A 15,844-nucleotide genomic window follows, 5' to 3' on the forward strand; every position below is an offset into this window, starting at 1 on the left:
CACCAATTGCACAATTCATTGGCCCAGTGAATAAGAAATATACGAATGTAGTGACAACTAAAGAGCACTAATCCGTTTCCATTCATTGACCAAAGAAATATACAAATGTAGTGACAACTAAAGAGCACAAATCCGTTTCCATTCATTGCACCAATTGCACAATTCATTGGCCCAGTGAATAAGAAATATACGAATGTAGTGACAACTAAAGAGCACTAATCCGTTTCCATTCATTGACCAAAGAAATATACAAATGTAGTGACAACTAAAGAGCACAAATCTGTTTCCATTCATTGCATCAATTGCACCATTCATTGCACCAATGAATAAGAAATATACAAATGTAGTTACAACCAAAGAGTACAAATCCGTTTCCATATATTGCACCAAAGAAATATACAAATGTAGTGACGACTAAAGAGCACAAATCTGTTTCCATTCATTGCATCAATTGCACCATTCATTGCACCAATGAATAAGAAATATACAAATGTAGTTACAACCAAAGACAACAAATCCGTTTCCAATCATTGCACCCATTGCACCATTCATTGCACCAATGAATAAAAAATATAAAAATGTAGTTACAACCAAAGAGCACAAATCCGTTTCCATTCATTGCATTATTCATTGCACCAATGAATAAGAAATATAAAAATGTAGTTACAACCAAAGAGCACGAATCCGTTTCCATTCATTGCACTATTCATTGCACCAATGAATAAGATATATAAAAATGTAGTTACAACCAAAGAACACAAATCCGTTTCCATTCATTGCACCAATGAGTAAGAAATATACAAATGTAGTTACAACCAAAGACAACAAATCCGTTTTCATTCATTGCACCAATGAATAAGAAATATGAAAATGTAGTTACAACCAAAGAGCACAAATCCGTTTCCATTCATTGCACCAATGAATAAGAAATATACAAATGTAGTTACAACCAAAGACCACAAATTCGTTTCCATTCATTGCACCCATTGCACCAATGAATAAGAAATATAAAAGGGTAGTTACAACCAAAGAACGCAAATCCGTTTCCATTCATTGCACCCATTGCACCATTCATTGCACCAATGAATAAGAAATATAAAAATGTAGTTACAACCAAAGAACACAAATCCGTTTCCATTCATTGCACCAATGAATAAGAAATATAAAAATGTAGCTACAACCAAAGAACACAAATCCGTTTCCATTAATTGCACCATTCATTGGCCCAATGAAAAAAAAATATACGAATGTAGTGACAACTAAAGAGCACAAATCCGTTTCCATTCATTGCATTCATTGCACGAATGAATAAGAAATATAAAATGTAGTTACAACCAAAGAACACAAATCCGTTTTTATTCATTGCACCAATTGCACCATTCATTGGCCCAATGAATAAGAAATATACGAATGTAGTTACAACTAAAGACCACAAATCCGTTTCCATTCATTGCACCAATGAATAAGAAATATAAAATGTAGTTACAACTAAAGAACACAAATCCGTTTTCATTCATTGCACCAATTGCACCATTCATTGGCCCAATGAATAAGAAATATACGAATGTAGTGAAAACTAAAGAGCACAAATCCGTTTCCATTCATTGCACCCATTGCACCATTCATTGCACCAATGAATAAGAAATATAAAAATATAGTTACAACCAAAGAACACAAATCCGTTTCCATTCATTGCACCAAAGAAATATACCAATGTAGTTACAACCAAAGAGTACAAATCCATTTCCATTCATTGCACCAAATAAATATACAAATGTAGTGACGACTAAAGAGCACAAATCTGTTTCCATTCATTGCATCAATTGCACCATTCATTGCACCAATGAATAAGAAATATAAAAATGTAGTTACAACCAAAGACAACAAATCCGTTTCCATTCATTGCACCCATTGCACCAATGAATAAGAAATATAAAAATGTAGTTACAACCAAAGAACACAAATCCGTTTCCATTCATTGCACCAAAGAAATATACCAATGTAGTTACAACCAAAGAGTACAAATCCGTTTCCATTCATTGCACCAAAGAAATATACAAATGTAGTGACAACTAAAGATCACAAATCCATTTCCATTCATTGCACCAATTGCACCATTCATTGCACCAATGAATAAGAAATATAAAAATGTAGTTACAACCAAAGAACACAAATCCGTTTCCATTCATTGCACCAAAGAAATATACCAATGTAGTTACAACCAAAGAGTACAAATCCATTTCCATTCATTGCACCAAAGAAATATACAAATGTAGTGACAACTAAAGAGCACAAATCTGTTTCCATTCATTGCATCAATTGCACCATTCATTGCACCAATGAATAAGAAATATAAAAATGTAGTTACAACCAAAGAACACAAATCCGTTTCCATTCATTGCACCAAAGAAATATACCAATGTAGTTACAACCAAAGAGTACAAATCCATTTCCATTCATTGCACCAAAGAAATATACAAATGTAGTGACAACTAAAGAGCACAAATCTGTTTCCATTCATTGCATCAATTGCACCATTCATTGCACCAATGAATAAGAAATATACAAATGTAGTTACAACCAAAGACAACAAATCCGTTTCCATTCATTGCACCCATTGCACCAATGAATAAGAAATATAAAAATGTAGTTACAACCAAATAACACAAATCCGTTTCCATTCATTGCACCAAAGAAATATACCAATGTAGTTACAACCAAAGAGTACAAATCCGTTTCCATTCATTGCACCAAAGAAATATACAAATGTAGTGACAACTAAAGATCACAAATCCATTTCCATTCATTGCACCCATTGCACCATTCATTGCACCAATGAATAAGAAATATAAAAATGTAGTTACAACCAAAGAACACAAATCCGTTTCCATTCATTGCACCAATTGCACCATTCATTGGCCCAATGAATAAGAAATATACAAATGTAGTTACGACTAAAGAACACAAATCCGTTTCCATTCATTGCACCAAAGAAATATATAAATGTAGTGACAACTAAAGAGCACAAAACTGTTTCTATTCATTGCATCAATTGCACCAATGAATAAGAAATATACAAATGTAGTTACAACCAAAGACCACAAATCCGTTTCCATTCATTGCACCAATTGCACAATTCATTGCCCCGATGAATAAGAAATTTACGAATGTAGTTACAACCAAAGAGCACAAATCCGTTTTCATTCATCGCACGAATGAATAAGAAGTATATAAATGTAGTTACAATCAAAGAGCACAAATCCGATTCCATTATTCTAACATAGAACGTTTATAACAATTTTATTTCCGTGACAGAAAATTGTTAATACATTTGTTTGTTTAATTCTCTACAAGTTGAAACCGTATGGAAAAAAATAATTTTGAGGGCGAAATTTAGAAAAAACTTAAAGAAACATAACTTTCAAAATTTCTTCATTAAAAAAAAAAAAAAATTTTTTGGACATTTATACACCTTTTTTTTTATTCCATTATAATCTATTACGATCTCGCGGCTCCATCAACAATGTTGATATACCTTTCGTCCAGGCAACTTCCTCATTTTTTTCCATTTTCAGTTTTTATATATTATTTGTATCATCGCTTGAAAGCTTAAAGCAATGGGTTTTCAGGGATTACCTCTGCTGGGAGGCTATTCCAGGTGGCAACGAATCACCGGACAAAGCCTACTTTTAGTTTTCCTGACGGGTTGACCCTAATCAAGGTGGTCCTGCCGGGCTGTGTTTGCCATTTTTTACGTTTTTAAATCTTTGTCTACATATGAAGGTGCTGCTACTAAATGTTTCGCGACCTGTTAGTAGCAATTTTTTAGCTATCAGGTTAACAGAAAATTATTTGTAATGCTTGTGAGTAACAATGGGGGCTAAGGAAAAATGCCTTCCATTTGGATACCAAAGGTATAACAACAGTACAAATTTATTTACTTAATTCAATTCATTTTAATAATTTCATCTATGAGGCCCTATACAAAGACTTAGGAAAAGCGGAGTAAGAAGAGAAACAGAGAGAAAACAAAGCAACCATCTACATTATCTGCATTAACAAAGCTAGGAGCGCACAAACACACAAACTCGTAGTATCCCCTAGTTATACACAAGAGAAAAAACAAACTTTCGAAAGTAAAGCGCACAAGAGAAAATGTAGCGCTATGAGACGGAGCACAGAACATGATATCAAATGAGGAGTTAAGGGCTAGGCACACTTAGCTGATTTTGGGTACTTATTCCAGCATCCGTTGACCAACGATACCAGTAAGAGAAATGTTGTTGAAAGAAAAATATTTGCGCAAAATTTTCAAAATAAAAAATCATGGACACGAATAGTCAATTGAAGTTTATTAATAGTTACTTGACTGATCTCAGCTTAGTTCTTAGTTTAATTCTAAGCTCAGTAGTGGGGTCTTTCACCACAGATACCTCTGGCTGACTATTTATTTGTATCTCTATTTTATTTTTTTTTGATGATCATGATGAAAATTAGCGCTGATTTGTAAATTGGTGCCGAAAACTAGAAAATTTTTCAAGCTCAAATCGACACCGATTTCCTTTAAAATCGGCGCTGATTTGGAAATCAGTTCCCGATATCAGCTACGTGTGCCCAGTCCTTAAATTATACTTAAATTATACAGATGATTCGATTGTACTAGATAAAAACAAAATGTTGGAGAAACAAATATTTTTTGGGGGGTTCTGAGGGTTCAGGCTGTAAAAGAGGTTCAAAAATTAACGTTGAGGAGACTATGTCACTTAGACTAAAAATGAATGAGGGCGAAGAGGTGAACTCCCACCATTTACCCGTGCAGCCATGTCTGCACGTGCAGCCATGTCTTGATGCAACCTACTGCAAAATACTTGATAACTTCAAGTCGGTGAAGAGGTGAACTTAAGCAACAAGAAGATCAATCAGGCGGAAAGTACTTATCCGGGCAGTAGTTATGGCAAAGATAGTGAATGATGTGAAAATGCAGAAATAGGAATAGCCAAGGCGCAGTTGTAAAAAGCTAGGAAAATAGGAAAAAAAGCATTCGAACTAACATCAGAATATTGGAAGTCACAATGATGACGGTGGTCAAGTATGGCTCTGAAGCGTGGATGCTTCGAAAAGTTGGTTTCCAGAGGAGCTATTTAGCGATAAGTTTAGGTACTCGCTTGACTGGCCCTATATAAAGCAATAAGCTGTACGAAAAATATGGCTCAATTTCTAGGTCTATAACGCTGTATATACATTATACAGTACAATCATTCCCTATCTCAACCATTATACAAAGCCGGACCAAGATGCAAGTGCTCCGGAGAACGTAGAAACATAAGCGACATTAGATTTTTTTACTGGTAGACAAGTCAGATTTCTTTTGAACGCGAAACTTGGCTTCACGTTTCTAACACTAAATTTTAAAGAATCTAATTTTAAATAAATTTATTCCAATACATATATAAAACTCGGTAATTAGTAGTGTAGTATTATTATTAGATGTTTTTAGAAATTAAAAGTAGGTTTCAAGGTCTCAAGTTGGTTTCAAAGGCATTTTGAGAAAGGTTCTGCCAAATGACGTGTTCCACGCTATACACTGAACTGTTGATGGAAGATGATATGGGCGGAGCTTTTATACGCGCAAAGATTGTAGTAGCCAAATATTACTAAGTCATGATTCTGTTGTATATAATTTATATACAGTGGTCTATAACGAAAGAAAAGTTAGGATAGCTAAGTCACGCTTGGCAGGCGAAGGATGATAGATTGTCCTAAGAGCATTCTTTTTGCAATATCTATTTGGGGCCGGACAAAAACAGGCTGTTAATTAGTAATTAATTAAAATGGTGTAAATTATTGAATACGCTTGATATTGATTACAGAAAAAAATGGTAGTTTTTATTTAACAATATTTCAAAAAAGTCACTCCAAGTAGTAATTATTTGGGCATTGTGAGGTAAATAATAAAGCTGCATTACATTTTGCTTGTAGTTATGTGTTGTTAACTAGCATCACCGATCTTCCCTCAGTTTTTACGGTTTTTTCTTTCGCTTTTCTTAGTTTTTTTTTTATGAGCCTTATTATGTTTATATTTTCCTTTAATAATACTATTGCTCGGTAAAACTATAACTATTATTATTTATGTTGCTTGTGTGGACATGCGCAAACCTCTAGGGGCTAAGGCATCCTGTATATAATTAGTTGTAAGGGGCTATGGCATGTTGTATTTAATTTTGTTGTAACTTCTTCATTAACAAATTAAACTCAAAAGAGTTGCTAGTGCCAGCAGAAGTCATAACATAATCTTAATAATTGATGCATTATTCCAAAGCCAAACAAGAGCCACAACTGTCGATAAAAAGCCATGATTTATGAATAATATAGGTTTTCCTTCGATTAACGCCACACTTATATTTTCATAAGCAAAAAAATTAATATATATATATATATATATATATATATATATATATATATATATATATATATATATATATATATATATATATATATATATATAAACTCTAATGTCGTTATTTATAGCTATTTCATTGGTTGGACCTTTTATAAAATGTTGAACGTCGACGTTTGCCCTGACTTGTCTTTTGTCATTATGAAATACATATTGCCGAAGCTTAATTTTTTAACAAAGGCATGGTAAGCACTGATGACCTTATCCATGTCAAAATCCCAAACCCAATTATCATAACTATCATTTTCGTTTTGACTGCGCTTGTCACATTTTGACTCCGCTTTGTTTGGTAGTTTTGACTCCGCTGTCACTTATCATAAACCCCATTTTTCATTCTTTTGGGTATTGGGATTTCATTACCTCCTACGATCTGCCAATGTTTATTGTTTTAGCTACCTGATTTTGTCCGGTCATTCATCACAAATTTGGCTGTAGGCTCGGTAAGTACTCATTTGGTGGAGCAAACATTTCATCTAATTTTGATAAATTGTTATTTATAACACTTGTAAATTTTCGTTTTTTGCCCGTTGTGAATTTAGTTTGTTCGGTGTGTTCTCTTGGTCTTATCAAATTTAATAGTTCAAGTGGTTCCAAAGAATCATCATTTTAATTCTCAAATATATTTGATCATTCAAGCACGTCCTATATCAAACTAATGTTTGCACTAAGCTTAAACTTATGGTTTTCTTTTAAGGTTTTTGAACTGTTGTAATCCCTTGTCAAAATATATACAAATATTTTTGCAATTACCAGTGTTTTGCTCTTTAAGCAATTTAGTGTAAGCTTTTCCATGCATTAAAATCTTTAATTTTTACAAATAAGTGTGACAACGTCATTAAAATACTACAAGGATGTTTACAAAAATGACGTTACTGACATGAGTATTGTTTCCAAAATTCAGGCTCTTAATGAATTTTCTCAAACTTCTGACCAATCTAGATCGATGTTTTAGACCAGAATATCCCAGGATACAAATTTTCCCGAAAAAATATGGAGCGGTTTTTGAGAAAAAATAAGTTATTCTGTTTTATTTCAACAGCTTGATGTACTATTCTTTTTTTAGGGAAGACGGGTATGGACGGGTATGTATATTTCTAGGCATATTCCCACTCCACCACTAGGAATCTAAATAAAGACGGTACAATTATCTACCATGATAAGACAGCTGTCGACAAGACAAAATGTTCCAGATCGACCGATGCCTGCTGAACAGTGGACAACTGGTGGACCCGTTTCAGGACTAAGGTCTAAAGTTCCTGTATTCCTGACATATTCTAGGAAATGAAGAAAAGACGCAGGAGAAGAAGGGACTCCAAAGTCAGGCCAGGTCAAAAAGTGAAACTGGAAGACAGATCTCGTTTCGCCACTTTCTAGGTCTGTTATCCTGAAAATAAAAGCGTATTCTATTAACTAATATGAGTAATATAAGCAATATTAGGGTAATATAATGAAAAAAATGGCAGATGACAGTGATATCAGATCCACAGCTATATCTTGAACACTTATAAGTATATTAACAGGGAAGAGAATTTCCCTCTGAGATTGACGTTGAAGAATTTTAACGTTATTTTAAACATACATTTCCATGAGTTCGGCAATTGAAACGCCGATTCTACGCTCTATGCTCCAGCAATGGCTCTGGAGGTTCTTTAACCTTTTTATACGGGAGATTATATTGAAACAGCAGTTTTCAGTATAGGAAAATAGTAAAATGAAGTTTGAAAACAATCTTAGAATTGACATCTCGAACGAATTGCCAAAATGAGTTCAGTCACTATAACATTAGATGAAGACGAAAAAGAATCTAAAAGAATGGGGAATTCCGTTTTTTTTTAAGAAAGCTGAATTTTTTGTATTTTTTTTTAAATTAAAAAAAAGAAAGCTGAAATAAATCCATACATTTGCATGTGATAACTGACTTTCAAGACTGAAGAAAACAACAAATATTCGTGAGAGAAAAAAGAAAAGAAAAAAGCAAATACATAGGAGAGGGGGTGGGGGGTCGGCTAGAACGAACCCAAGCAAAACAAATAAATAAAAGAAGAAGTCAGAAATGTACCTTTTCATGTTTGGACCCCCCCCACCCGTGAATAAAAAAAAAACACTGATCCCTTTAGCTCACAAGAGGTGGGCCTCTGTGCATACATGTACACAGTGCTAGTTTCTCTCTCGCAATTATGAAGAATACACACGCAACATCACTGAAAACTAGTGCACCTCTACAAATTAGCTAAGCAAACCTCTAACACCAATTATCAAGAAGCTTTTAATTTTTTTTGCTACCTGTATCTACCATATTGAATTTACTATACATGAATCAGGGATATGTTGGCCTTAGTGCAAAACACATATGCTATTTTTCACTGAAAACTCTCACAATCTCTTATGTTATTTTTTACGTTTTTATTTTTAACGTTATTTTCCGTTTCATTATGTATTTTATATATAGTTCTTAGGATTTTAAATTATGTTTCGGTAACAATTTATAGCTAGTCAAATTCTTTGTACATCTCTAAAAGTTGGATATTCATATAGAATCAATATCCTTGTCCGTTTTTTTTATATAGTGTTTGGCACTTCGGGAATGTAAAATCAAACAGAAAAGTTGAATACCAGTGCTAGTTGAACCTACCAGTGCACCAGTTTTAAACCAAAGGGGGAAACAAGTTCAAAAGGTGGATTCATTGCTGGAGTTGACCTTAATGAACCCATCTATATGTGGGGAAGAAGAGATATAAAGATTTTTTTTTTTAAAGTTTTCTTGTGTAATTGCAGTTGTTTTCTGGAATAGAATGAAGTAGAATAGAATTTTAAATAAATCAATTACTATTTGATGACAATTTTTTTTCGTTTTTTATTAGCCTGTATTTTTCAGGAGCAATATTAAAATATCAAGAACATCCAAATAAAAACATCTTGTCCAGTAGACCAATTTTAGGTCTATTTATACCTCAAAACTACGATTTTCTATGATTTTTCTTTTAGTTGTTTCAAAATGATGAAGATTAGTGCAGTAAAAAAATTACCCAAAAACTTCAGGGCCGTTTTTCATTTCCATTTCTTGTTTTCATGTTTGAACCGTGAAGATAAATAAACAAAACTAATTTAACATCACTTTTCGTCCGTACAAATTTCCACTAGACCACAAGACCAATTTTAGGTCTATTTATACCTGAAAACCACGATTTTCTAGGATTTTCCTTTTAGTTGTTTCAAAATGATGAAGTTTAGAGCGGTAAAAAATTGCCAGGGCCGTTTTTCATTTCCATTTCTTGTTGTCATGTTTTAACCGTGAAGATAAATAAACAAAAATAATTTAACATCACTTTTAGTCCGTACAAATTTCCACTAGACCACTAGACCAATTTTAGGTCTATTTATACCTGAAAACCACGATTTTCTAGGATTTTCCTTTTAGTTGTTTCAAAATGATGAAGTTTAGAGCGGTAAAAAATTGCCAGGGCCGTTTTTCATTTCCATTTCTTGTTGTCATGTTTGAACCGTGAAGATAAATAAACAAAACTAATAAGTTAAATTTAACACCGCTTTTCGTCCCTACAAATTTTAACATTGTCAATCTTAATTTAAACATTGTCATTGTCAAACATTGTCAATCAGTCTGTTGGTTCTGAAAGACAAATACACCTCCAGAGAAAAGTAGCCTATACCTTTTTAGGCTGTTTGGTGATAATGATTGAAAAAAAACTTTCAAAAAAGAAGCCTTCAAAGAGAAGTAAAGAGCCATATTAAAGCTTATGACTAGCAGATATAAAACCCTATAATAAATCAAACTCGAAACGATCAGAAATTTCTATGAGAGAATAAAAGAAGTTCAAAGCGAACAGAAATTAAACAAGATAATCAAATTAAATATAAATATAATTAAAACAACACTAATATAGATGAACAAATAAATCCTAAAGCGACATTCGCGTTTTATTGAAAATTATATGCATTTTGAATAATGTGCTTCATTTTTAAAATGCATTGATGAAAATTAAAATCTAAATCTAATCACTATAATAATCAAGATGACTGGAAAGAACTAATGACAATAACTGATGGTTAGATTTATAACGATATTCATTCTACGAAATTTTAGAAACTCAAGATTCAAGATTTAATTTAACAGTGATTTTTAATTTTCGATGTTATCATTATTAAAAATGCCACATTGTCAGCAAAGTCGACATCCGACAAAACACTTCCAGCAAAATCAATCCCATACGGATGCGCCAGCAGTTTTTTGTTGAGCACATGATCCATGAAACAATTGAAGAGTTCGAGCGCAGCCGAGCACCATTTCTAATATGAAATACTAGGAGGGCTGACCGTTTACAATGAAAGTGCTTTCCGTGTTATTGTTCAGCTCTTTGAAAGGATTTCACAATTTTTGTGGGTACACCAACAGCTTGGAGGATCAACCAAAGCGACTGTCTTCTAGATTTCCCCCCACAAGGTGCCTAGTTGTATGGATTTACCCAGAAGTGGACTACCAACATAAACCCAGCTTGCTGGGGGCGACAGAGAAGATACAAAAGAGGGCGACAGAGCTGGCTACCCGCTTGAGGAACAGCATAGCAAAGTGTTTGCCAGGTACCAAGAACAGTTATGTCACGATACGTACTACAATCTACTTTGATTACCCTTGTAGATTAACACAAGTAAGCCTGTCTTCCAGTCTTGTGGGATCTTTTCAGAGAGCCATACAGTAATGAACAGCCTTTGCAGCCAGAGGATCATGGATGGGCCACCATTCTCCAGGATTTCTGATATCAGGCCACATATTCCCGGCGCTTTATTATTCCTCTGCTTTCGGGTCACGGTTATACTGAAAATATAGTCCCATCAAGGACAGACTTAACATTGGCCACAACAGTAGTAAGGTGATCGTCGATTTGGTTGACTTTGGAAGTTTCTCGAAGTAGTCTTTTCACAGGTGGAGACACTGTGATTAGTAATAAATATGTTGGCTTGCGGCTGGCGTGTCGGAAATACGTTTTAGCCGAGGGTATTGACCAGACAGATCACGGAAGATCTTATAAGATGCTCCTATGTCCTTTTCTAGGCAGCGTCTTGAGGCCGGGCATGGCTTGCTGTCAATAAAGGTCTTGCGGCCTTTGTGCAGCATAGTGTTTCGCTCTTTGTTTAATAGTCTATATGGTGTAATGTACCCACAAAGGTGATTTACTCATTTGCAGTGAATGATGACGAGCAAATAGTTTTTGATCCAGTCTTTTTTTCTTCCGCTGCTTCATTCCAGCAACGTCAACTGCCACTACAAGAGTATTCTCTTTGAAGACCTTCCATACGCCTTCCCTATCGTCGCACTGCTCTAGGACCTCAAATCAGTTGGGTATTTCAACCTGGTATCGCTCAGCCAGAGAGGGGTCTTGCTGGATACGGTATGTGTCAATTTTCCAAGATAACTGGCAGGTTTTGGTAGCTTTTAGGCGGAGCCTAGTTTTTAGCTCCTCTGTAGCTACAACAATTCTGCACATATGGCATTGTCGGCGTATGATGATGTAGTTGAGCATCTTCTGTGTCAATCCGTCGTTGCTCTCCTCCTATACTTGGCTTTGTCAGGTCTATGAAATCACATATTTGCAATGCTAAGATTGTGGGTCAGAGAGCAGTTCAGACTTCTCTCCCCAGCAAACTCCACATACCAAACTCATTTGAAATGCTAGCATCCCTATCTCCTAGGAGGACAAGGTAGTCATGGGGAGATACTGACGAGAGCTCGGATCAAAATAGGGTATACAACTCGTACTTATTCTCTTCTTCATCTTCATTTGTGGGGGTGTAACAGGATATGATGGTTATTTTTCCATGTTCCCCATCGAGCCTTGCTCTCAGAAGCCTGGGTGTTACTGGTGCAAATGATAGGAGGACTTTGCGTGTAACGCTGTTCACTATCTAGGGCAACGTCTCCTCTTCTGTGGCTACCACAGGACCAGATCAGTGTGTGCCGTTCAACGATGTTCTCTTCGCCACTTCCAGAGATATGGGTTTCAGTGACTCCATCTATTGTAACTATATATTTTTTTTAGTGCTTTGGCTAAAAGAAGGTTAGAAACTGGTTTTATTCAGGGTCAAGACGTCACAGCTGGCCACATTAATGCCACCATATAAACATATTAATGCCCTTTCAAATGAGCCCTTAAACATCTCTTTATGAATTTACAGCGCCCCACAAGTAGCGACAGAAAAACTAGGAAAGAAAAAACAGAACAACACTGCGTCCCATGTGAAAAAGTGAATTTCTTTGTTGCTCAAGATGGGGGGACTATAATTCTCCTAAAGGGGTTTTCAATTATGGTGATTCTAATAGTGTAGCATGGGCTTTCTTTAATACATTGCCCCTAGGGGGGCAACCATTATTACAAACCAAACCACAGATTGTCGGCTACTATGGGCTAGAGTTGGTTCTTTACTGCAAGAAGCGCGTACACCAAAAATAATACCAGGAATCAAAAGAGATCAATTACTACTACGAATGTGCCAGCGTGAGGTATTGCAATTTAGTAGTAAGTTATTATACAATATTACATTACCTTATCTGATTCAGCTTTCTGCTCTGTAGCTTAAGAGTTAAATAATTTACCGCTAAAAGCTTAAAAAGGATACGTATTGTAAACTTGGTCAGAACGCCTTTTAAAAGGTGAATTATGCATGCAAGTCCCTTCCTCGAGTGAAACCTGGTATTATTACTTTGCTGATCAATTGAGATTGTAAAAACCACAGTCCAGGTGCTCCAAGGGAAATTCTGGCCTTGACAAGTTTTATCCCGAATCCAACCTTTCAAAAATTTACTTTTGGTCAATTTTTTGGGTAAAATACCCAAATTTAAATACGTCAATATTGAAATGTGGTTCAATACCGCTCTCTAGGGCTGTAATGAAAGAAAGCTTGAGGTGGCTAGGGCACGTTGTGCGGATTAAGGATGACAGGTTGCCGAAGATTGTTCTTTTCGACCAACCGTCTAGGGCTAAACGGAAAGCAGGTCGTCCTCGTATGGGGTGGGAGGACGTCATAAAGAAATATTTAAACGAAATGGGAACTTCGTGGGAAGGTGTAAAAAGGAAGGCTTTGAATAGACTGGGGTGGAGGAGGAGCGTGCGTAGCTGTGTTGGCCTCAGGAGACTTGATGCTGCAATGAGTTGTTAGTAGTAGTAGTAATAAAAACTATTGCCTCGAACCAAATTATCAGTTTTTAAAAAATTATTGTTTCAAGATTCCACAAAGAGATTTATTCTCGTTTTTTAAAAAATACCTGAATTCTCTTGTGATGAAATCTGACTCCTCCGCTTGCTCTAAGAAATCAATCCGTAGCCCTTCTTCTTGAAGAATTAGCGGCGAATTAGCATCTTCAATCCAATAATAGTGACATTTTATCTGAAAACAAAAATATTAAAAAGTAACTGTCAACATCTGACAAAAAAAACAACTTGACACTTATTACAGACACGAATCGAAAATATTTACTTGACTGTCTAGCATCAAGGGTAGCCTAGACTTCTATACAAAAAAAAAAAAAAAAAAAAAAAAAAAAATCCACACAACAGGCAAGGAGAGGTAAGGCCCTGATTAGCAAGTGCGAATTTTGTACAAAGGAGATATAAAGAAACCTTCCTTTGATTCTCTTACCCAGAGTAACCTGTCATAACGGCACAACTGTCATAGTAATACGAAAGCCAAAATTATCAGTGATGCCTTATAAAACCACAAGCTTATAAGGAGCTGCACAAAAAGTGTCACCCCTAGTAAAAGTTGGTAAGCCAAAATCTGGGATGGCATGGCAATAGAAATGGAAAACGTTGTGGCGAGAAATGATGCTTGAAAGCTGTACCAACTACTTGGTGAAGGCCACTCAGAAAAATTAGGCACAGCACCCCGCACTGGAGCCCTCTCATGAAAAATCATCACGATAAGACAGCGTGGATTGGACGATGATGAATCTACTGTGGATCCCTACTAAGCATTCGTACCCGTCCCACCTACACCCCATGATGACCGTTCTGCTTATCCTCAAGCCTACTATCAACCATCTAACTGCCCCATCCCTTAAGGTGCCTATGAGAGAGTGAACGTAGATCCACCAGCTATTAAGCAGATTACTGTGACCATATTATTTCTGAAGAACAATCAGTCACTAGGTGAAGACTAAATACCACCTGAAATCTACAAAGCATTCCCCCTCAGCCATCCAAGGGCTTCATGAGATTATAAGCAAAGTTTGGCTAAAAAAATATGTACCACTGGCCAGGAGGTGGTATATTATCATACAGGTATCTGTAAAAGGAGATAAGGCAGAGTGCGCGCTCTAGAGATGAATAACCCTAATAGATTTAGCAGCAAAAAAAAAAAGAAATCTACACTACAAAGCTACATAGATTCCGCGACACCATGACAGTAGGACAAGATCAAACCAGAGAAACTTCAGATTGAAAACGGGCTAATAATAGCAGATATTCAACTTCAGATAGATTCTGAAGCAAATATTTTAACCTTAGCAAGAGACGATCCAAGTGTCCATTCCCTCCTTTAATCTTTTTGAATCAGTCACGCAAGACGCCATATCGAATCCCATGAGGAAGCATAGAGTACCTGACAAGCTGACCAGCCCCAAGCATAATATCCGGGTATAAACGTTCAAGTCAGAGCTAACGGAAGCCTGTCCTTACTTTTTTATATTGAGATGTGGGTAAAACTTGGATATGCTCATTCGTCAATTCTATTTGACGTTGGGATAGATTGGATCATCAGTATAACCGAACAGTATCCAGCCTATTGATAAACCCTTTGTTTCAGTGGCCGACGACGTTGATTTACTTGCCGAGTCCGTCCAAGAGGCGCAGTCTAAGCTTGATGATCCGTCCAGTATGGGCAAATCCATCTACCTCCATAGAAGTCCGTAAAATACACAGACACAACGAGCGAAATCAGCGAAGAACACGCCATGGCATCACCGTACACAAAATTGAAGCTCATGTTTCACCAGTTTGGGCAGATTTCTCTATTTAAAGAAAGCCTATAGAATAAACCAAACCATTTTAAAGACAAAAATACGATTTTTTTTTTTTTACCGATAGTGGGGTTTGTACTACACTACGGCTGAAAAATCTGACCATTAAAATGCTCAAATGCTCGAGATGTGAACTTTTTTTCTATAATATTTATTTCCAGTATATTCTGAAAATAAAACAATCCACAGCAGAGTTGGAAACCGGCCACCGATAACAAACGTCGTCAAATGCAGAATTTCCTGCGGTTAACGCCCGTACTGCGATATTCTGATGACAAAATACCACAGCAACGGCTTATCTGTTTTCTGTTGCATTTTTGGAGGAAGCGTTCCAGCGGTAAAAAAAAATCCGGTTATCT

General features: G+C 35.7%; 1 protein-coding gene across 1 annotated transcript in view; it reads right to left on the minus strand.

Moving 5' to 3' along the window:
- LOC148945606 (tyrosine-protein phosphatase non-receptor type 2-like) overlaps window positions 1-15,844 on the minus strand; it is an 80,718-nt gene that overhangs the window by 27,139 nt on the left and 37,735 nt on the right. Inside the window, exons 4-5 of the mRNA XM_089099188.1 lie at window positions 13,734-13,855; window positions 7,610-7,841 (exon numbers count right to left, since the gene is read on the minus strand). Of these exons, the coding sequence (XP_088955314.1) occupies window positions 7,610-7,841; window positions 13,734-13,855 (354 nt within the window). The remainder of the gene's footprint in view (window positions 1-7,609; window positions 7,842-13,733; window positions 13,856-15,844) is intronic.

The sequence above is a fragment of the Artemia sp. Qi Xiang Cuo genome, chromosome 13 (genome assembly GCF_049724085.1).
Source record: "Artemia sp. Qi Xiang Cuo chromosome 13, ASM4972408v1, whole genome shotgun sequence".
NCBI lineage: Eukaryota > Metazoa > Arthropoda > Branchiopoda > Anostraca > Artemiidae > Artemia > Artemia sp. Qi Xiang Cuo.